At 41.1% G+C, this 22,514-nt stretch overlaps 1 protein-coding gene across 3 annotated transcripts in view; it reads right to left on the bottom strand.

Moving 5' to 3' along the window:
• The window catches only part of LOC129185032 (adenylate cyclase type 6-like), a 63,902-nt gene that overhangs the window by 31,181 nt on the left and 10,207 nt on the right, over positions 1–22,514 (bottom strand). Inside the window, exon 1 of one of the 3 annotated variants that reach the window (XM_054781876.1) lies at positions 6,203–10,265. The exons of the other annotated variants lie outside the window; for them this stretch is intronic. Within the exon in view, the coding sequence (XP_054637851.1) occupies positions 6,203–6,268 (66 nt within the window). The 5' untranslated portion in view covers positions 6,269–10,265. Of the gene's footprint in view, positions 1–6,202; positions 10,266–22,514 lie in introns of those variants that run through there. 3 annotated transcript variants of the gene reach the window in all.

Raw genomic sequence — 22,514 nt, 5'->3', positions numbered from 1 at the left:
AGATGCCCATATTGTATCCCAACTGGCATGCTCCAGTTAAAACAATGTATGTTTTATGAATATTCATAAAAAAACACATTACTTGAGTACATTCTGTGTTCGAAGACAAAGTCTAAAATTTCTGAATTTTATAAATTTTGAGAGTATTCAGGGGATATTGGTAAAAATGTCAACGTAAAATATAAAAACTAAGATATGTAATACTAATATATATATAATATTAATATGTAATAAAAAAAACTTATCAAATATTTAAACTTCTTCAAAAAGGTGAAATTCAGTAAAACATGTGATCAACTAGTTCGGCATAGTCGTACATTTGTGTTGTTTAACAATGAATAAAATAAATGGAATTGTATTGTTCTGAACATTACAACTAATTTGGGGAATTGCGTCTATCAAGTCAACTTTCTTAATTGTGAAGGCGCTCTAACCAACATTCAAGAAGCAATATTGTTCATTTGTGTTTGATGACCAAATGGCAGGAAATTATATTACAAAGAAGGACCCGTGTTTAGCCTAACTGCTGCATGCCAAGGTTAGGAGCTCTCTTCAAAATCTTGATAATTTGACATTTTTAGGGTATGGTCAGGTGTGCTTAGAGTTTCATATCCAATGGTATGACCTTAGAAAACCATGTATAATTCATAATAAGTGTTAACATATGTTTTTTTTTTTTTTTTTTTTTTAAATGTGTTTAAAATCTTCACATCAAGGCGATGGTCACAAGATGGTCACGTCCATAACAATGCCTGTTAAATTTGAATTTCAGTGTAAAATGGTGTAACCGGTTGCAGCATCTGGCGTTACATTCCTTTTGGTTAGAGGCTGATTTTGTCAAATATCTGGTTTTTAATACAGATTAAAAATGTGCACTAACTTAGTGTGTGGAAGTCTTTTTAAGTGTTAAGTGTTTTTTCTTCAAAAAAAGCTCTGGTAGGTTAGGATAAATTATTTATTTTGCATGGCTTTAATATTTTTGAAATGTTTATCTACAATACATATTAATTACATCATAAATATTTGTGTTCCATTCACTTTCAACATAAGCTATACATAATATATGTATTTTCATAATGTAGCAGCAATGGATGAGCAGTTGAATGTTGAAAATGAACAGCAGCTTTAAGAAGACTTTAAACTCAGATAACATGTTAAATGATAGTCGAAGATAAAAATGATTTTCCCCCAATACAGATAGATGCCTTTATGTAGCAAAAAGAAAAGTGGACACATAACACGAGTCAACCTAAGATCCAGTAAGGACCGTTTAACTAGACAAAAGGTATGAAAGGTGGTTGTACACACACACACACATACACACACACACACATGCAGATGTAACTGATACCGGCTGGTTTGAGGTACCCTGGTTCGAGTCCCACATGTGCGCAGGGGCTGACCAGACGGGTTACACAGACACGCACAGGCAGTGAGACACACACACACACACCAGTGAAATACTGAATGGAAAGAATGAAAGAATGTTAGGTTAAAGTCAGAGTCATTTAGTGATTTTATTTTTCTATTTTACTGTTTAGTTATTAAAAAAGGGAAAGACTACAAGTACTCCAATAGCTGAGCTTTCCAAATCAAAGCAGGAGAAGTTGAAGCAAAAGTGGATAACGTATCAGCGAGACCATAGAAAACAGAAAAGGGTGCTTGCTGATGTGCTCAACGTAACCCCACCATCTATGGACACATCAGATGAGCAAATTCAGCATCTGCAAAATCCTTAGCGCACGCATAATCATTTGGATTATGTCGGTGGATAATGTCTTATTATTGGTTTCATTCACAATAGAAAAAAACATTGTTGTTGTTAATATTTTGTCTTAATTGAAAATAATAAAAAGCACAAGTTCAAGTTCAATTGACCTTGTTGACTGTCATGCTCCCCCCGTAGACCCACCACCTGCGGGGGCAAGCATAAAGGTCCGGTGAAATGTGTTTTAAGGGGCGGTCTGGTTCTTGGGACATGGAATGTCACTTCTCTGGTGAGGAAGGAGCCCGAATTTGTGCGAGAGGTGGAGACATTCCAACTAGATATAGTCAGACTCACCTCAACCCACAGTTTGGGTTCTGGAACCAAACTCCTCGAGAGGGTTTGGACCTTGTTCTACTCTGGAGTTGCTGCAGGGGAGAGGCGGCGAGCTGGTGTGGGCTTGTTAATAGCCCCCCCGTGTTGGAGTCACCCCCGGTGAACGAGAGGGTCATTTCCCTACGCCTTCGGGTTGGGGAAAGGGTCCTGACTGTCGTTTGTGCGTACGCGCCAAACGGCAGTTCAGAGTACCCAGCCTTCTTGGACTCCATCAGAGGGGTGCTGGAGAGCACCCCAACTTGTTATTGGCCTCCTTGATTATTAAAAATCGATATCATGAAAAACATATCATTTGATCTCTACTCCATAATTTTCCTTGTAGTAGCTTTGCTCTTTTCTGCTCATAAGCGCTAACAGCGGGCTGCTGTTACAATGGGATGATAATGTAAATGTTTTGATTTAGCACATGTTGCAGGGGAACTAAGTAAGTAACAGACTGACCGAAACAGCTGCTGCCTGGCTCTATGCTTCCGCAGGCTTTAGCTAGCACACAGCAGTGCTCCAAATGACTCTTGCTTACCCGTGCAACAGACGCACCTTTGCGGTGGCAGGTAAAGTTTGTTTCATATGTAAGGATCAAATTAAGGAAATCGGCAAGATTTGCTTTTTTTTTTTTTTTTTTTTACATATACACAAACTGGCAACTTCACAATCTAATAAGATCCAATGAAAGACATGTATCCATTTAATCAAAAACACCTTTGACACAATCAGAGCTCTACACCACTGCAAACTACTGCAAACTATAATCGCAATACTAGGGGATCATGCGAGATTAAAACGTGACGAGATTTCTAATTTGGAGATAGCTGTCTCGCGACAACAGTGCAGCCAGAAGTCAATCAGACTGTGAACTATGGCATCACTACTATGAATGATAATACAGTAATATGGAAGTAGCAGTGTGCAAGGCAGGATTGGAAGCACATACTAAGTGCTTTACGCAAAGGGATGGGTACAGTTCACATTTGAAATAATACGGTACCGATGCATGGTAACTGGGAATCCGTACGTGTTGTCGGTAATGTTTTGATGTGTGTTTAAATGATATCTGCTTTGGTTTGTGTGTCTATAGTGCTTTCGGCACTGTAGATCGCTTTCAGTGATGTATAGTCAAAGTTTCGATACACACTTTCTGCTACGTATACATTATTTTTTATTGCTGGATAGTCAGCTGCGATAGGCTCCAGCATAACCCGAGACCCTAGTGAGGTTAAGCGGTATAGAAAATGAACAAATGATTGGTGTATGTTTGACCCTTTGGGAAACTGTAACTCTAAATGAATTTATTATTAACTCCAGTGACAATACAGTAACAGAGTTGAAACTGACAAAAACAGTTATAAAGTGCTCTTGCTCTCATCAAGTAAGCCATTGTTCTGTAATTATCAATGTTTTCATTCATCAATCAGCACCTGAAGAGCCCTGCATTGGAAGAAAAGTTCACATCTGCCAGCAGCTGAATGCTTTGCAAAGTTCAAAAGGACTGTTACATCCTCTATAAAACATCCCCTGTAAGTGGACACGTGTGACACACACAAAATGTATGGTCACTTTTGTGAGATGTACTTTATTTTGCCTGAATTAATCAGAGAGATTGTAATTAGTTTGGGACATTCCTATTTTAAGTAAAATTACACTTTCACTGAAACAAAGCTGTTTTTGCCAAATGCATTATAATTAATGGGACATTCCTAGTTTCGCCACTTGGAGGTGCTGATTCTCATTCCAGCTGCTCAGCTGCAACTGATCCAGTGAGAGTTTAAGGTCACAGCTCGATGAAGCTTGGCCTGCTGGTACCCGTCAGTTGCCTCCGGAGTCCCATGGGCCAAAAAGGCCTGATAGGACTCCTTCTTCAACTTGACAGCATCCCTCACCACTGGTGTCCACCAACGGGTTCTGGGATTACCGCCACAGCTCCGATCAGCTACCTCGACAATGGAGGCACGGAACATGGCCCACTCGGACTCAATGTCCGCCACCTGCCTCGGAACATGGTCGAAGCTCTCCCGGAGGCGGGAGTTGAAACTCATTCTGACATGGTACTCTGCCAGACATTCCCAGCAGACTCTCACAATACGTTTGGGCCTGCCAGGTCTGACCGGCATCCTCCCCGACCATCGGAGCCAAGTGGTGATCAGTTGACAGCTCGAGCTTCACCCGAATGTCCAAAACATGTGGCCACAAGTCCGACGACATGACCACAAAGTCACGTCCATGACAAAATCACATCTGTGATTAAATGTGAGTGTGATTAATTAACTAATCTGTGAATTAATCTGTGATTAATTACGAGTTAACTACGGGCAAAATTTTTTGATTAATTGCGATTAACGATATAAATGTGAGTGTGATTAATTAATTAATTGTGAATTAATCTGTGATTAATTATGAGTTAACTATGGGCAAAAATAGATTAATTGCGATTAACGATATTAATCGATTGACAGCCCTAGAAAGAACATTTGTTTATTAATGCAAATTGTGTCTTATTTTTATAAAAGAAAGGTGAGTTTATTTTTGGGGAAAGTGATATGATATGTGGTGATGTCAGAAGAACACACTATTGTATGTCAATGTTTATTAATGGAATGTAAATAAATTCCACTTCGGAGGCTTGATGGAGAAGACATTGCTAGCATGTCTTACTTATTTATCCCTGTTTTGCCAGGCCATCACACCCTCCACAACCAGCTGAACTATTAACTGTTCATGGGATCTCATACTGAGACCTGTCACACACACATGCTGTGGTTTTTAGACGGGGTTATTCTCTCCCAAACGACCTTTCCTCGGGATCTGGAGGACTCTTACAAAGACTATAGTCAAAGCCCAGTTGAAGCCTGCTGATCACTGTCAGAACAAACATGTGGTGCCAGATTGTAGTAAATATGGAACACTGTGGTTGATTAATCATAGGGTTAGTATACTGTGTAACAGTCATCATAAGAAACAAGCCATTCCTTGAAAAGATAAAAGTTGCAGAGCGGTAGCTGTGCCTGCCTTTGCCGTCTTAGGTCCCTGACATCTGGAAGCGGAGCTCTGTTTTTGTCACGGATCGGCCGAAACCAAAATTGGTCTCTTGTGACCAAAGAAGCCACAGAGCCATCTTTGTGAAATGCTGAGGCAAATTCTGCGTGGCCTAAAAAGAACAAGACTCAGTTTGCACATCTGCCAGAAGAAGGCATCCTGATTAATACTTGCACATACACACTATTGTGCCCAAACACGAGGAAAAATTCCCAGCCGCTCTGAAACTGTGGATTAAAATAGATTGTAACCACAATCTTAAACTACACTGTCAACTTTTATGTTTTCACAACCAGTTCTCATCGTTCTCTCGTACCGGTGGCATGCCTACTTTTACCATTTACCACTTTTCCATTGACATTAAACACGTTTTAAGGTCTGACTCAGCAAAACTGTATTGTCTTTGGCTCATCTGGAATACTTAAACAACATTACATTTATTTGAATACAACATGTCCTGACACCTTAAGTTTTAAGTTACAAAATGGTGATATAACCAATATTATAAAGCAGTATTAGAGCCACTCTGACAATAAAGCAAAGGAAAAATTATGAGGAAAAAAAGTCCTAATTTTAATGACTAAATGACAAAATTCACACACTCTCTTTCTCAATAGACCTGCCATGAATTAATCCAGTAACATCATTAAAAACACCTCTTGTTGATGATGGAACAAAAGACAAAAAACGTTTCATTCTGATGATGGTGTTGATGTTGTTTATATATATATATATATATATATATATATATATATATATATATATATATATATATATATATATATGTAATTATTTCACGTGCTGCGTGACAGCCTTTTATTGTTTCTGTTTATTCCTTAGTTCTGGTTGTCATGCTTTTATTGTGTTACTACAGTATATATTTCCTGTTTGGTTTCGTGCTTTTCTGCTCTACTTATATTTTCCTGTCGAGACGCACCTGGCGCTGATTTGTGTTCTATTTAGTTTAGCTGCGCGCTTCTCTTTCTGTCGGAGCATTGATGATTATTACGGATCTTTTGTGCATTCCTGCCACTGCATAGCAGCCATTATAATTAAAAATATAACTTTTACCTGCACTTTGGTCTTTATCCTGATGCCAGCATTAACATCTCTGCATCTCAGGGTTGCCGCCAGCATGAGCACTATGCCGTCACGTGACAGAATGCTACGACCATGACAAGACGACCTCGCAGAGATGGACTACTGGGCCTGGCGGGTCCTAAAGAATTTGGAAGAGGACAGTTTAAAGTACTCCTTGGAGGCACTGCAGGACATGGTATGCAGGACATAGTATGGGTGCCAGACGGTGGCCCCCCCCACGGTGTTTCAAGCCGGCACCCACACCACACCTGAGGCCCTCTGCAGTTTCAGTTGGGTGGTACAACGGGTGGAACTGGAGACCCTCCTTCAAGCACCCTGCCTCCCTTCCCTGGTTTCGGTTTAAGCGGTGAACAGCGTCTGGGATCCACCTTCGGAAGGAGGGCCTAGTACCACCTGCTGTGGGACGGAGGAGCACAGTCCATCCGGCCTGTGGAGAGGGGGAATGCTGCCATCTGCTGGACTTATGGGAAAGCGCAGTTCGCTTCCTCGCCTGCAAGTCAAGATGCAGGGCCCACTGCATCAGCAAAGCCCGCTTCTCCTGCTCCTCCTTCTTCGTCAAGTCAAGAGGACGAGACGCCTCCTGCTTCAGTTCCTGTCCTGGCTTCGCCAACACGCCAACGTGCAGCGCCAGCTCTCGTTCCTCTCCTCGCGTCTCATGGCGACGCATGAGCTGCACTGGCTCTACCCCGCATGCCGTCCCTCACAGGGGTCCCGCCGGCTCCTCCATGCATGCCTTCCCGGCCGACCCTTGGAGGGATCTCGCCAGCTTCACCGGATTCACCATCCTGGCCGTCCCCCACAGGGGTCCTGCTGTCTTCATTGGACCTGATATTCTGACTGACCCCTGGAGGGGTCTTGCTAGCTCCGCCGAGCTCACCGCCCTGGTTGCCCCCCATAGCGGTCCTGCTGGTTCTGCCGAGCTCACTGCTTCGCCCGCCCCCTGGAGGGGTCTTGCTGGTTCCGCTGGGCTCTCCGTCCCGGCCGACCCCCGGAGGGGTCTCACCAGCTCCGTTAGACCCAGCCGATGCCCGTAGGGGCCACACCGGCGACCCAGCACCAGTCCTCCCACCAGCCTTCCCTCTTTTTGACTGTGGACTTTTTTTTACGTCTGGGATTCGTCCTTGAGGGGGAGGTACTGTCACGTGCTGCGTGACATCCGGTGTGACAGCCTGTTATTGTTTCTGTTTATTCCTGAGTTCCGGTTGTCATGCTTTTATTGTGTTATATTTCCTCTTTGGTTTCATGCTTTTCTCCTCCACTTTTCCTTTCCTGCTGAGACTCACCTGTCGGAGCACTGATGATTATTACGGCTCTTTTGTGCATTCCTGCCTCTGCATGGCAGCCATTATAATTATAAATATACCTTTTACCTGCACTTTAGTCTTTATCCTGACGCCAGCATTAACACCATGCCGTCATGTGACACTTGTCATGCTCTGCACTGCCAAGCTACTGCCGCCTGTCTGCCGCTCTGTTGCAGTGCACCTCTTGCCGCAGAGGAGGAGCCAGGAACTCCACACCTGCAGCCAATTTATCACGGGACTATTTATAGTGCTGGCAGACCTCACATCGTTGCCAGACTGTCTTCCTTGTATTCCTGCTCACCGACTACTGGTTAGCCTTATATCCTTACCCTGAATTCTCATCTTCCTTGTAAGTACATTATTCCCTGCTTGGCGTTCTCCAGCAGTGGGCACCTTTTGTTGTTTGGACTGTATACTCATTGCCACCTACCTGGTTCTCGGTAGCGTCTTTTGTTTCTGGATTTTTTACACGTTTTTCCCTGCTAAATTTCCGCAGCGCCTTTAGTTAAGTTGTAGCTTCTGCCGTGTTTTTGTGTTACCTTTTTTAATTATTCTTTTGTGTGCCTTTTTGCTCCTGTGGAGTGATTTTTTGTTAATAAATCTTTTTGTATACACGCGTGTTTTTCCTCTCTGCATCTTGGGATCCCAACCCGGCCTTACGCCGAACGTGACAACACTTATCCATCCATCTTCTATGCCGCTTATCCTCACTAGGGTCGCGGGTATGCTGGAGCCTAGCGTGACACTTAAAAATTTCAATATTCCTCGTTTTAATGCAGGTATAGCTTTAGTTTTAATACAACTTTATACTAGTATCATTATGAGTATTTTCGCAATTTCATAATAATATTGTCATAATATTACAACTTTATTTTGGTAAAATTACAGTTATTTCATGTAGTACAGTATTACGACTTTAATGTTGCAAACTTGCAACTTTATTGTGATACTATCCTTATTTAGTTAGTTAGTACTCTACACAAAGATGCCACTCAGCCACGGTGCTGTGTAATGCCACAAGACACAGTAAACACAATGTCCACACATTCAACATACTGCCCTAGGAAATGAGTTTACAATTTCACCTTAAAGGAAAACTGCACTTTTTTGGACTTTTGCCCATCATCCACAATCCTTATGTGAAACATGAACACATATTCCTTTTCCTTTCTTTGTGCGAGAGAAAACAACTTAGTATGAGCCAGCTAACAATGCACGTCATGGGAGGTATCTATTTTTATGATAAAGCGCTAAAAAAAAATCAAATTCAAAATAAATTCCATTTACAAAACTGACCTGTATATTAACCAATCTACAGTGATATTGTTATTGTAGCAGCTAACGCAAAGAACTATATTTATCTTGCGGAGTAACACAGCGCCTTGTTCGTCTCAGCGTCACTCACAACGCCTCAAGCCACTGCAACGGGACAGACGGAAGAGTGGATACTACGGGCTCTCAAATTCGCTACGAAGGCTCAACAAGATGCTCGTTTGCTGTCGGCATTTTTTACCTGAGGACTGGAGCACAAGTGTTGTGATGAAAGACACAGCCATCCCAATGAGAGCGGACATAGTAAGTGTCACCGCTGTTTCTCTACTGCTGTTGTTGTTGACAGAAGTAGCGGTAGCTCCTATGGGTTATGTCAAATCAAAGCCCCTAGGAAAGAAGTTCCAATGTTTTAAATCATCAATCATCATGTTAATGCATGATAACAGCATATATATATATATATAAACCATAAAACAGAGGTTTTATGGGTTAATAGAGGTTTTGTTTTTAGAGGACTTTTAGTCGTAAAAGGTACCTCCCATGACGTGCAATGTTAGCTGGCTCATGCTAACTCATTTTCTTTCAGAACGCAGAGAAAAGGTAAAAAAAAATGTGTTCGTGTTTCACATAAGGATTGTGGAGAACGGGCAAAATTCCCCAAAAAGTGCAGTTCTCCTTTAAATGAATATTTTCATCCCATTTCTACTTATAATTCATTACCTCTGCTCGGGAGGTTACATTTCCACCCATGTTGTGTATGTATGCCTGTCTGTGTTGAATGCGGCCAATGGTAAGAACCCACTTGACTATATTGTACTCAAACAGGCCATATTGATGTTTCCAGGAATTAAATGAGCCTTTCTCAGAAAAGGTCTTGCATTGTATAGGAATGTGTGAAGTTATCCAAAAGGTTCTACTGCCCGCTGTGATCTCACAACATTTGCATTAAGTGGGAGTCAATGCTAGGAGTACTCAATTTGCCACTGAATTACATAGAAAGCTCATGTGGAATGTGCAAGTATTTATTTGTCCGAGGTCTTTAGTGCTCAGTGCAGTCAGTTTGATTGGACACAACAAAAAAAACGGCGGGAGGAGGTTTGGGGGGGGAGTGGTGCAGCACTCCTCCCAGCTGTGTCCCCACTAACCTTTCATTTCCTGCCCACTCACACCCTTGCAGGCACAGCTGCAATTACAACGTGGAGGCTGCAGGAACCAAAGATTTGGTTAATTAGTGTTAACAACCCACCAGTCCCATTTATGACTCCTCTGTTGCCTCCCATCAAGGCTCTCAGCTATGTGAAGGAGTCTAGACCTTTAACTGTGGAACGATGAGCTAAACTTCCAGGAATTCCCATTCCATCTCCTTTTAAGTACAATGTACAATATGAGCCCAAGGCCACCATTTGACTAGAATACACGCTGGAGTACATGTATTCCTGGTATGTCTTCAGCTCTCCAACATCAGTCAGACAGCATCTATACCAGGTAATAAAAATAGGATGATTAAATTACATTGAATGAGAGCGCGTGGGCCAAGAGCAGCTCCTAATAAAAACACAAGAGTTATATTTCAGTGTTGAGTTATACAAGATCAAATAACATTCACCACCCAATCAACCAGCGTGCTCTCTTTCCAGTTCCGGACCCCCTCCCAACTAACAAAACACAATATTTACTTTTACTCCAAAGCATACAAATCAATACTGTGACCAGAACAACAGGTTATAGTTTAAACACCAGAAACACAATAACAGTTTGGCAAGTCCATGCTGTTGTTTCATCTTGATTGGTCAAAGACTAGCTCAACTCATTTTGCAAAAAACTGTTGATGAAGTTAGATTATAGACAAGATGCCCAAGTACTACCTCCCGTACTCACACAGTGCAGCACTCAGTCAGACTTAAGCACATTTACATGAACCATCACTAAATAATAAAACACTACAGTATACACTGCAACTTTGATGAGTGTGTGTGTGTGTTTTTTTTTAGCCTTTCTTATTTCCATAATGCAAAGAGGTGGTAATCATCAATTACAATTGCATTGATTATGTAACACAGCCAGGTTGGGCACTTGTGCAAGAGCTGGGGCCATGCCTACAAAGGATTCGTAGATGCATGGCGATGCGGACATTGACTCGATTCGACATTACTCGATTCATAAATGTCAATAATCGATGCTGACGGAACAAAAAAAAAAAAAAAAACAGAACAAAAAGACGAAAAGCCGAAGTGCCGCCATACAGTGTAAGACAAGTGTAAGACGCTACCGAAATGGCTGAGCGTAAATTCCGACTGCTGCTGGATTTAAAGCGAGCATCTGGCAGCACTTTGGCTTTCACATAGTTGAAGGTAAAAATGAGCTGGACAAGAGCCAGACAATATGCAAGCTTTGTCATACATATTTAGGGAACACGACAAATATGAGAAACCACATAGCACGTTTCCACCCGAACCAGGAGGAAAAACAGCCAGCTGAAGCTGCTGCCAACCAGAGAACCATCAAGCAGGTGGTAACTAATTTTCCTCCCAACTCTGAAAAGGTGAAGTGAATCACAAAGTGAATCACACTGCAATTGTGAACAAGGTCAGGTAGTTTTTTTGGGTTATTCATAATATACTGACGTCTGCAAGCATTATTCTTGTATGAAAGCCACTGGTACAGAAATGTATATTTTGTATGAAAGCTATTTTTGACTTTGCTATACAGCAAAAATATTATTTTGTCAAAGATTATATGATGAGGATTTTAGTTTGAATTCAGAAGTCTGTTATTTATTTGTGAATAATGGCCGATTTTTTATGTTGGTTACTCAGAATATGCTGCTACTGGTCGACTTTACTTTTCCTGCTGGTTCTGTGCAATGGGAAATATGTTGGTAGATGTAACCTTCCAATTATTAAAAGATAATGGAAGTAAATTAATGTTTCATGTTTATTTTAATAGTGGATCCTTACAAAATTGCTTTGTTTTAGTAGTACACAGTAAGTAAAAATAAATTATATACAGAAAAAAATTATGCATGAAAAAACGGACAAACTAATGATCACAAAAAAAAGAGATGCATCAATAATCGTTTTATCATCGCATCGCAGGCCTCTGAATTGTAATCGCATCGAATTGTGAGGTGGCCAGAGATTCCCACCTCTAATGCCTACCAGGAAAGTGTACTGCACTCACCTAGTCAAACAAACCAAACTGAAGGTGTCAAGCATACCCAAGCATGTTACAAATTGCCTAGTCTGAGTGTGCCCTTGGCGTATATTTACAGGACAACAATTTCATCTCTGCGTTTTTGACATTTTTTTACACACAGATGATGATGGTCACATGGTCTTGGAAAACACTGTAATATGCGTACATACAGAATTCAGATTCTGGAGTGGCGTAGCCAGTCTCACGGCCTTAATCCCATTGAAAATCTGTGCAGGGAGGCTGAAACAACAGCCTCAAAACCTTCAGAATCTGGAGAGTATTTGTAAAGAGGAGTGGATTAAAATCCCTCCTGAGAGATTTCTCCACATAGTACTAAACCATTTTGTGCTTGGGTATCAAATTATTTATTTCAACTCAAAAGAATGTATAATCTTTAATGTATTTTGCTGTTGTTATACTATCTCTTTTTTGTTTTAAAAGAAACCTAACATAAAAATTCTGGACTGGCCATGTCTTTATAAGGGCATACATTTACAAAAAGTAATTATTTCACCCAGTGTACATTTGTCCTATCCAAAAGTGGATTATAGAATTTGAGTTATGAGACTGACGTGACTTCTCTGGTCACAGTAAAATGTTCACTTCACGAGTGAAGCATTATCAAGCCCTTCTGTTATTGTTGTACAAGAAAATGAGCATTTCTCAAGATGTGTTTTCAAATGTTAGCATTTCTCTATTTAATTAAAATGGTCCCTTACTTTGCATGTGCATGGAGAGAGTGTGATTCATTAAGAGACAACGTGTGATGCTTTTTGCACCTCAGTGAGAGGATCCTGTGTCTTCTCCTGTGTATGTGAGTAATCATAAGACAAGGGGCTTGTTAATGTACAGTATATGGGATGGCTTACCTCTTACAAAATGTATGTGCAATGAGACAACACGTCTTTGTCTATAGTGGCTACAAAAAATTGTTAGGATCTTCTATTTTGGTTTGCACAGGTTACATCAGGCCCATGAAGTGTTTTGACAGTGAGGTCAGCCTTGTGTGTGTGTGTGTGTTATATTTTAACAGCAGGACGTTGTTCCGTGTTTACACACTGATGGTAAGCATGTTGGTCCATTACAACAATGCATTATCACACCGTTACATATGCGGTTGCCTTTTTAACTCTGCTACAGTTAATAGGGGGGATAGCAAAATAACAAGTGACCACTGACCTTTGACAGAGAGCAATTTACCTTCCTGTCACTGAGAGTGTGCTCCGCTTAGTGGGACGCAGAGAAAGAACAGGCCATAAAAGCCTCGGGGTTTGCATGCCACACTGATCAACATTTAACACCACTAATGGATTCCAAATATATATCTGTTGGCTGTCCGCCACCGCAGTACAGCCTGTATTTACTTTCACAAAGAGCCAAGTTGTTAGTAAACCATGAGCTGCTATTAGAAGATTGCAGTTCCTTATCCCGACTCACTCAGCTATTATTAGCCCAGCTATTATTTTCCTTCTCATTGACTATGTTTTAAGAGCAATATTTAATTCATGACTGATCCTAACTGTTCCCACCCATGATTGTGGATGTTTTCTGTGCCATTGCCTCTAGTTGTAATAGAATATGTGCATGAACTCTCTTTCTGAAGGGCGGAGGAGGGAAATGGGGGAATCTATTATTTGAAGCAGCACATTGTTTGGAGAACCTGATGATGGGTTCTCACCATTTGCTTTTAGCCAAGTGAGCTGTACTAATCCATGTAGCTTACTCAGATGCAAGGATATCACAGCCATTTGACAGACTACAGTATGTGTGGCGTGAAGGGCCGAAAATCTCACTTGAGCTGCAGACCGAAAAGTTTTGAAAGCTGTTAAAAATGTAATGTCGCGTTTGATTTATTTATTGAAAAGAATGCTGTTGCAACAATATTGTTTTATTATCATTATCATTTGACTGCATGTTCAATGGTCTGTACTTTTATATTTATAACCAGAATGTCACTCAGTACAGCTCAGACTTACCACTGATTTGAATCAGCAGCACCCTTTATAGATAACCACCTTTTGAGCTTGTCCGATTGTGGTATTATTCCCGGAAAAACTGCAGGAAATTATGAAAAAAAAATATAGCAATGACATTTTGTATATGTTTGTACTTTTATATTTATTTATTTATTTTACATATGTAGTTGTCATGTTTGTTCTCAGTGCCGAAATATAAGTGGAATCAAAAGTTGTGGTGTTTATTTTGTGAAATATTGATATTTAATTTAACTTTAAACTATTAATTTTTCAATGCGTGCGTTCCTTCCGCGCTCTGACGTACTTCGCACAAGTACTTATGTCTATTTATTAGGGCAGTTAAATTATTCACATTTTTAAATCAGATTAATCACAGTTTTTAATGAATAATTTGCTGGTATGTCTGAAATATGCCCATTTCAACTGTGTTTTATTTAGTAACAGCTCCAAATGAAATGAAAATTTAAATCACGTTAAAAGATGTCCAAAAATCTATTTGCCCAACACTAGTCTCTTTAGGAGGCTCCAGCATGCCCCTGCGACCCTAATGAGAAGAAGCTGTATAGAAAATGGATGGATGGATGTATAGACACGGTTGTCTAGTGGTTAGCATGTTGGCCACACAGTCACAGTCGGGACATGGGTTCGACTCTCCGTTGGGCATTTCTGTGTGGAGTTTGCTTGTTCTCCCCGTGCGTGCGTGGGTTTTCTCCGGTTTCCTCCACATTTCAAAAACATGCATGTTAGGTTAATTGGCGACTCTAAAATGTCCACAGAGGAGTGTGAATGGTTGTTTGTCTATATGTGCACTGTGATTGGCTGGTGACCAGCCCAGGGTGTACCCCGCCTGTCGTCTGAAGTCAGCTGGGATAGACTCCAGCATACCCCTGTGACGCTAATGAGGAGAAGTGGCATAGAAAATGGATGGATAGTCTCTTTAATAGTAGCAGAACATTTGAATCACACCGTGCTATTATGAGCAATGAGGGGTAATTTAAGATGAGTTCATATGTTTTGTGTATTTTCTGGGTTTTCTGAGCATATTTAAATACAGCAAATTGTACTTATGCCATAAGAGTTATGAACGGAGTGATTTTCACTTATTGTTTTTCTTTGTCTTTATGTTTATTTAGACCACACATAGACATACAATAAATATGTTGTCCTTGAATGCACCTCACGCGAGTGCGGGGAAAATAAGGAAGTGTTGTTTCGAGGATGGATGGAGAGATATGTTTGTGATTTGGAGATACATATATAGTGTTGGAATTGCACTCCTGTTGATGTGTTCAGGTCAGAATTAATGTATAAAAGAGCCTCAGACTGTGTGGGGATGATACACTGTGCCTCCATCTATCATCATAACAGAGGTGTGGCTTGCCATGATGTGCATGTGTTAATTACGTTAACATTTATAACATAATTAATTACAGTGGTATGCAAAAGTTAAGGCACCCCTGATAATTTTCAAGATTTTCCTTTATAAGTCACTGGTTGTTTGGATCAGCAATTTCAGTTAAATATATCCTATAGCAGACGAACACAGTCATATATGAGAAGTGAAATGAAGTTTATAGGATTTACAGAAAGTGTGCAATAATTATTTAAACAAAAGTAGGCAGGTGCATAAATTTGGTCACCCTTTTTGTTTTATTGATTTGAATATCTTTAGCACTAATTATTGGAACACAAAATTAGTTTGGTAAGCTCATTGACCATTGACCTACATACACAAGTGAAGCCAATCATTAGAAAGGATATTTAAGGTGGCCAATTGCAAGTTGTTCTCCTCTTTGCATCTTCTCTGAAGAGTGGCAACATGGGAGCCTGAAAACAACTGTCAAATGACCTGAATGCAAAGATTGTTTAACGTCATGATTTAGGGGAAGGATACAAAAAGCTAGCTCAGAGATTACAGCTCTCAGTTTCCACTGTGAGGAACACAGTGAGGAAATGGAAGACCACAGGCACAGTTCTAGTTAAGGCCCGGAGTGGCAGGCCAAGAAAAATCTCAGATAAGCAGAGGCGAAGGATGGTGAGAACAGTCAAACTCTACCCACAGACCAGCTCCAAAGACCTACAACGTGATCTTGCTGCAGATGGTGTGACTGTGCATCGTTCAACTATTTAGCGCAATTTGCACAAGGGGATGCTGTATGGGAGAGTAATGCGGAAGAAACCTTTTCTGCGCACATTCCACAAACAGAGTCGCTTGAGGTATGTGCAAGCATATTTGGACAAGCCAGCTTCATTTTGGAATAAGGCACTGTGAACTGACAAAACTAAAGTGTAGTTATTTGCACATAACAAGGGGCCGTATGCATAGTGGATGAAGAACACAACATTCCAAGACAAACCCTTGCTACCCACAGTAAAATTTGGTGGTGGTTCCATCATGCTGTGGGGCAGTGTGGCCAGTACAGGTACTGGCAATCTTGTTAAAGTTGAAGGTTGCATGGATTCCAGTCAGTATCAGCAGAGTCTTGCGAGCAACGTTCAAGAATCGGTGACAAAGTTGAAGTTGCGCCGTGCTGGATACTTCAACAATACAATGACCCTAAACACTGCTCAAATTCTACTAAGGCATTCATGCAGAGGAACAGATACAACGTTCTGGATTGGCCATCTCAGTTCCCAGACCTGAATATTATTGAAAATCTGTGGTGTGATTTCAAACGGGCTGTCCATGCTCGGAAACCATCAAACTTGACTGAACTGGGGATGTTTTGTGAAGAAGAATGGTCTAGAGGCTGTTATTTCTGCAAAAGGAGGATCTAGTAAATATTGATGTAATTTTTCTGTTGGAGTGCCCAAATTTATGCAAACAGTGGTACAAACAGTGGTATGCAAACTTTTGCATACCACTGTAATTTAATTTAGTTAGTGCCGTTAAGAAATTTTTGACAGCCCTGCTATTTATGCTAAAAAAAGATGTATTTTTGAAGGTTATTATTTCTAAATACATTTGCTAGATACATCTAATAAAAGTCCCAAGTTGAGGCAAGTTGAGAGCCTCTGATCTGGAATAAAAAATGCACATTTTTGTATGTTAAGAAATCACATTTCACCATCCTACATTTGAGTGTGAAATCCCACTCAGTGTAAATAATTGCAAAAAAAGGTTATAAAGGTTGCAGTCACGTTTTTCTTATGCAACTATGGCTTGAATGAATTATGCAGGCCTGTGTCATGCCTATGACATTTCATTGATTGGTATCTTTTTCACTGGTGTTAAGCACAAGGATCAGTAAGTTTCCACCAGGCCCACATCCACTGACCCCACAACAATCTAGTGAGGGAACAGGTTTTTCCTCCTCTGCTGGAACAACACACAAAACAAAAGCCGTGCCCTGATGTACCTTTGATACTTGGCTCTCCTTCTGACCTGTCTGTCAATAGATTCTCTATGCAGGAGCCCGTTTGGGATTTGGTATCCAAATATATCCTGCTGTAGGCCAAAGAATATCTCGTGTTTGGGTCAAAGTAAATCCATGTTTGACATCTTTCATGACTGGCTGGAGGTAAAACAATAGCTGAACAATTGAGTGAAGCACATAATCCCCCTTTAAGACATATAAGCTACACAGCTGTTCATACTAACGTTATAGAAATACATGCACTATATCAAAGTAAAAAGGCCATGCTCGGCAATGAATGCCTTATGTACATTTACAAGACCAAAAGAGAGGCTGGGACAACAAAAGCACCAGAGACAGGTGGGCTCACACTAGGAGCCAAAGTAATCTGGTTTGGACCATGTGTGTTTATATGCTTGAAACCTCGTCTCAGTAAGAAATGTCTTTGGTCATTAGGTTAATTCAGTGGCAGCCATATTCATATTATCTGTACATGTATAATCAAGGGTGAAAAGCATTGACAAACAGCCTTATACACCCACATACCAAATAGTTGGTATACTGTCACGTAGTGTCACACAGTGCTCTCCTCTGTTGGCAGTGTCATTTGTTAGCACTCATGTGAATCTGAATGAAGTGAAACTTTATGACATAAATTAGTTGGGCAAATGCAGATTTCAAGCATACAGTATGTTACTGTGTATACAATAGGGGTGCAACGATACACAAAATTCACGCTTCGGTTAAGTTCAATGCATTTGTTTTACGGTTCGATATTTTTTCAATACAAAAAATAAATCACCTTGCCTTTTTCATTTGAATTTTATTGATATTGCCAACATTTTTCACATTTTCTCATTTTTCAACATTTTTAGCATGGTATGAATGTGGGAGGCGGAGCTCAGTGGCTCTGTGCTTGACAATGCAACCTAAGCCAGAGTAGTTACACTGAGCTTTCAGCACAGAGCACCGTCAGAAGTTGATAAAATAAATGTGAAACTGCATATTGTTCGATACAGGGGTCGCGGTTCGGTACGGATGTGTATTGAATGGTTCGATACAGATACACGTATTGTTACAACCCTAATATAAAGTAATGGAAAAAATTATTAGATCACCTTTGTTTATTTTAATGCCTGATACAACTAAAGGTACCTTTGTTTGGACAACTATAACAATGACAACAAAAATAGCTCATAAGAGTTAAATTTTGTGGGGGCTTTAAATGCTATAGCTATTCGTGTAAGAACTTAAGTGATTTTGCTTATCAAGAAAACCATAGATGTTGCTAGATACCAGCTCTTAAATTAAACTCTTGTGAGCTATATTTGTTATCATCATTATGTATTATATTATTTGTCCAAAGAAATGTACCTTTAGTTGTACCAGACATTAAAATGCATCAATAAACTGAAGAAACAAGGGTGGTCTCATCATTTTTTCCATGACTGTACGTGTTCTCTGCAGTGTGTCTGTCATAAACATGAGATAATACAGGCTAGTTATGTTGGTAAAAGTTATGTTGGTAGGCACTTTCTTGAAGTTGACATCCTATATCCAAAGAATATAAACGGAAGGACTAAAAGATAGAACATGCAAGATTGGCAACCAGTGAAAAAAGTCAAATATGGGGGCAAATAGGGTGGGATATGTGGATATTGGCGGATATTGGACAAGTTACAATTTTAAAGCGTGGCCATATCATTCCAGTTAGAACAAGTCACAGGCCAATGACTGGCCTGTGAAGGACAACATTTCATCATGTTATCCAGTTATCCCCAGAATGACTGTCCTAAAAAGTGACACTTGACGTGAACTTCCTTTGGTGTCAGAGCAGTTTTATCTTCATCTGCCTGCAGCTGCCCACCGAACCCCCTCAGAGGCGATAATGAGACACGGAGATATGCTCAGAAAATGGCCGTGAGTTTGGGGAGCGCAGTGTCAGCTCTCTGTGAAATGAAAGTCCACTCTGTCTGAGAGGGATCTATTGAGAAAGGACTTAGGATTCAGATATAGAAGAAAGAAAAAAGTGGCACGAGATAAAAAGGCAGAAGAGACAGACATCCCTTATGAAGTCGGGTGAGTCATCCCCACATCAGTTCATACTCTCCATCCATGGTCACCCCCTTGTCGCCGGAATTGCTTCCATCACCTCCCCTCCATAGGAACCTCCTGTTCTGTTGAGGAGGTCTCTCATAAAAACACTTTTGTCCAAACCATCATCACTCATATCTTTTCAGCTCTCTGTGCTGCATGGATATCTCCATAGGGAAAATACAAATAAGGGAAAAACAAGAGTGGGACACAGAGAAGGCTGGGAGGATCATGAGGTCCCAGAAGGAGAAAGCTACTTTCCCAGAACAGGGAGCCTGGCCATGTGACGCCAGGGGCCACAAAGCTTGTTTGAGGTTATGTGTGTGATACAGAGGGCGTAACAGAGAGAATAGCGTCCCTCTGTATTCATCAAAGTGCAAGAAGCCTGAAGCCACACAGTGACACAGTGTGATACCTAGGAGTATCACGAGATCTCGTGTCGATTAAAACCCATCCATCCATCCATTTTCCGGGGGTATGCTGGAGTCTATCCCAGCTGACTACGGTCGAGAGGCAGGGTACATCCTGGACTGGTCACCAGCCAATCGCAGGGCACAAACATTTAGGAATTTGGAATAGGAATGGAAACGATATAAAAAGTTATTAACGGGATCGCAGAACCACATCCCTAACAAAAGGATCATATTTCCCTAAGAAATATGATCTTAGGGAAAAATTAAACCTAAAACACTTATATGCACGGACAACACGAAAAACCTTCAGCATTTCTGTGTGTGGAATCAAGTTGTGGAATGGATTGAGTAAGGAACACAAACAATGCACTAAAATGAGCAATTTCAAGAAACTGTTTATGTTTATAAAGTACAAAGAAGAAGACACCTGAACCACTGTGCACATACAATGCTATGTCTAAACAGTCTTACATTGACTACTAACTCTTCATTTCTGGTGAGTACATTGTCTGTACTCACTCATCATCAAACTGTGTCTCTGTCAACTATTTCATCAGCTATTATCATTTCATTACTATCACAAATGTATTGCAACTGATATGTAACGGATGAGGGGTAGGATTAAATAAGCTTTGCTTCTTCCTTCTCCTTTTTGGACATACGGAATTGTGAATTGTGATGTACTTCAGTGTAATTTGAGTGCATGTTCAAGATGAATTAAACCATTACCAAACAACCATTCACACTCACATTCATACCCTTGGACAATTTAGCGTGCCAATTAACCTAACATGCATTTTTTTGGAATGTGGAATGTGGGAGTACCTGGAGAAAACCCACGCACGCACAGGGAGAACATGCAAACTCCACACAGAAATGCCCAAGGTCTTGCCGATCTCGTAACTGTGTGGCCAACATGCTAACCACTCGGCCACTGGGCAGCGTAGATTAAAACATGATGAGATTTCTCGTTTGGAGAAAAGCTGTTCCACGGAACAGCTGCAGCCAGAAGCCAATAAGACTGTGAACTATGGCATTGCTACTATGAATGATAATACAGTAATATGGAAGTAGTAGTGTGGTGTGCGAGGCATAACTGCAACCGCACATTAAGTGCTTTATGCACACTATTAACCTTTCAGTTAGGGATGTTCAATATTGGCTCTATCTAGTGTACTTCCGTTTCTGGGTCATGAGGTTGTTGGTAACCACTTGGACAGTAAACTGATTGGTGCCATCTCCCTCGACTCCTGTTTCGTTGTGAATCACATCTCCAAATTTGGGTAAATGGGTAAAAATGTTGACTGATAACAGAGACCGTGCCGGCACCACTACAAGCTAACAAGTTAGCTAACGTTGGTGCTACCTGTGGCACACCCATGCCCACCGTGGTTTCAACATATCAAGCCCATTTCCGACAGCGAGGAATAACACAGTATGTGACAAAGTATTTCCACGTATTGGCGCCGCTGGATGCCTCAATGACGGCAAGTACGGGAACCCATAAGCCTATATACGAACACAGCGGTTTTTTATTACCGGTTTTCATTATATGGAAAAACCTGATACCGATATCAACGGATATTACATTTTTATGGCAATATCGGATTTTCTCACTTAAATCCCTACTTGCCTGCAACCTATCTTGGTGTTGCCAACTTCAGCGTCAACAAGTGACGTGTGGTTGGTTTTTCCCATCGGAGGTGAACAGCTTATGCAGTGTTAATGCTCCAAAGTATTTGCAGAAATGAAAGTCAGGCATATCGGTGACAATATATTGGAAGATAAAGGGTTAAGTGGGTGTCTTGCTTCAGAACGGGTCCACTGATGATGCAGTCAACACTGCCATCCACACAGCCCTTTCACACCTACAGGGCCAGGACACATATGTCAGCATTCTATTTATAGACTATAGCTCTGCATTTAACACAGTCAGTCCCCACAAACTCACAAATAAGCTCCTCACACTTGGCCTGTCACCCTCCCTCTGTAACCGGGTGTTTAACTTTCTAACAGGCAGGCCCCAGTCAGTCAGAGTCCACAATCGCACATCCAGCTCAAGAATTGTGAGCACTGGGACCCCACAGGGGTGTGTGCTGAGTCTGCTCCTCTATACGCTCTTCACCCATGATTGCGTGGCCTCCCACAACAACACCAGCATCATTAAATTTGCGGATGACACGACAGTCATCGGCCTGATCACTGGTGATGTTGAAACGTTATACAGAAGAGAGTTGGCGGACTTCATATCTTGGTGTCATAATAACAATCTCCTTCTCAATACAGATAAGACCAAAGAGATGATCACTGACCCCAAAACAAGGGAAAAGGAGCCACATAGACCACTGTTTATTGATGAGACTGAGGTGGAGAGGGTGAAAACCTTCAAGTTCCTTGGCACATACATCAGCGAGGACCTCACCTGGTCTCACAACACCCAACCAATCATTAAGAAGTCCCAAAGGAGACTGTACTTCCTGAGAAGACTGAGGAAATTTGGCATGCCCACCACAATCCTTAGTTGCTTCTACAGATGCACTATCGAAAGTGTCCTTACCGCCTCCATCACTGTTTGGTACGGTAACTGTACAACACGTGATAGGAAAGCACTCCCGCATGTGATCAAGACCTCACAGAACGTTGTTGGGGCAGCCCTCCCCTCACTGCAAGAC

This window comes from Dunckerocampus dactyliophorus, chromosome 1 (assembly GCF_027744805.1).
Source record: "Dunckerocampus dactyliophorus isolate RoL2022-P2 chromosome 1, RoL_Ddac_1.1, whole genome shotgun sequence".
Lineage (NCBI taxonomy): Eukaryota > Metazoa > Chordata > Actinopteri > Syngnathiformes > Syngnathidae > Dunckerocampus > Dunckerocampus dactyliophorus.
Note: the sequence above shows the minus strand (reverse complement) of the source record. Positions and strands in the feature narration are given on the sequence as shown.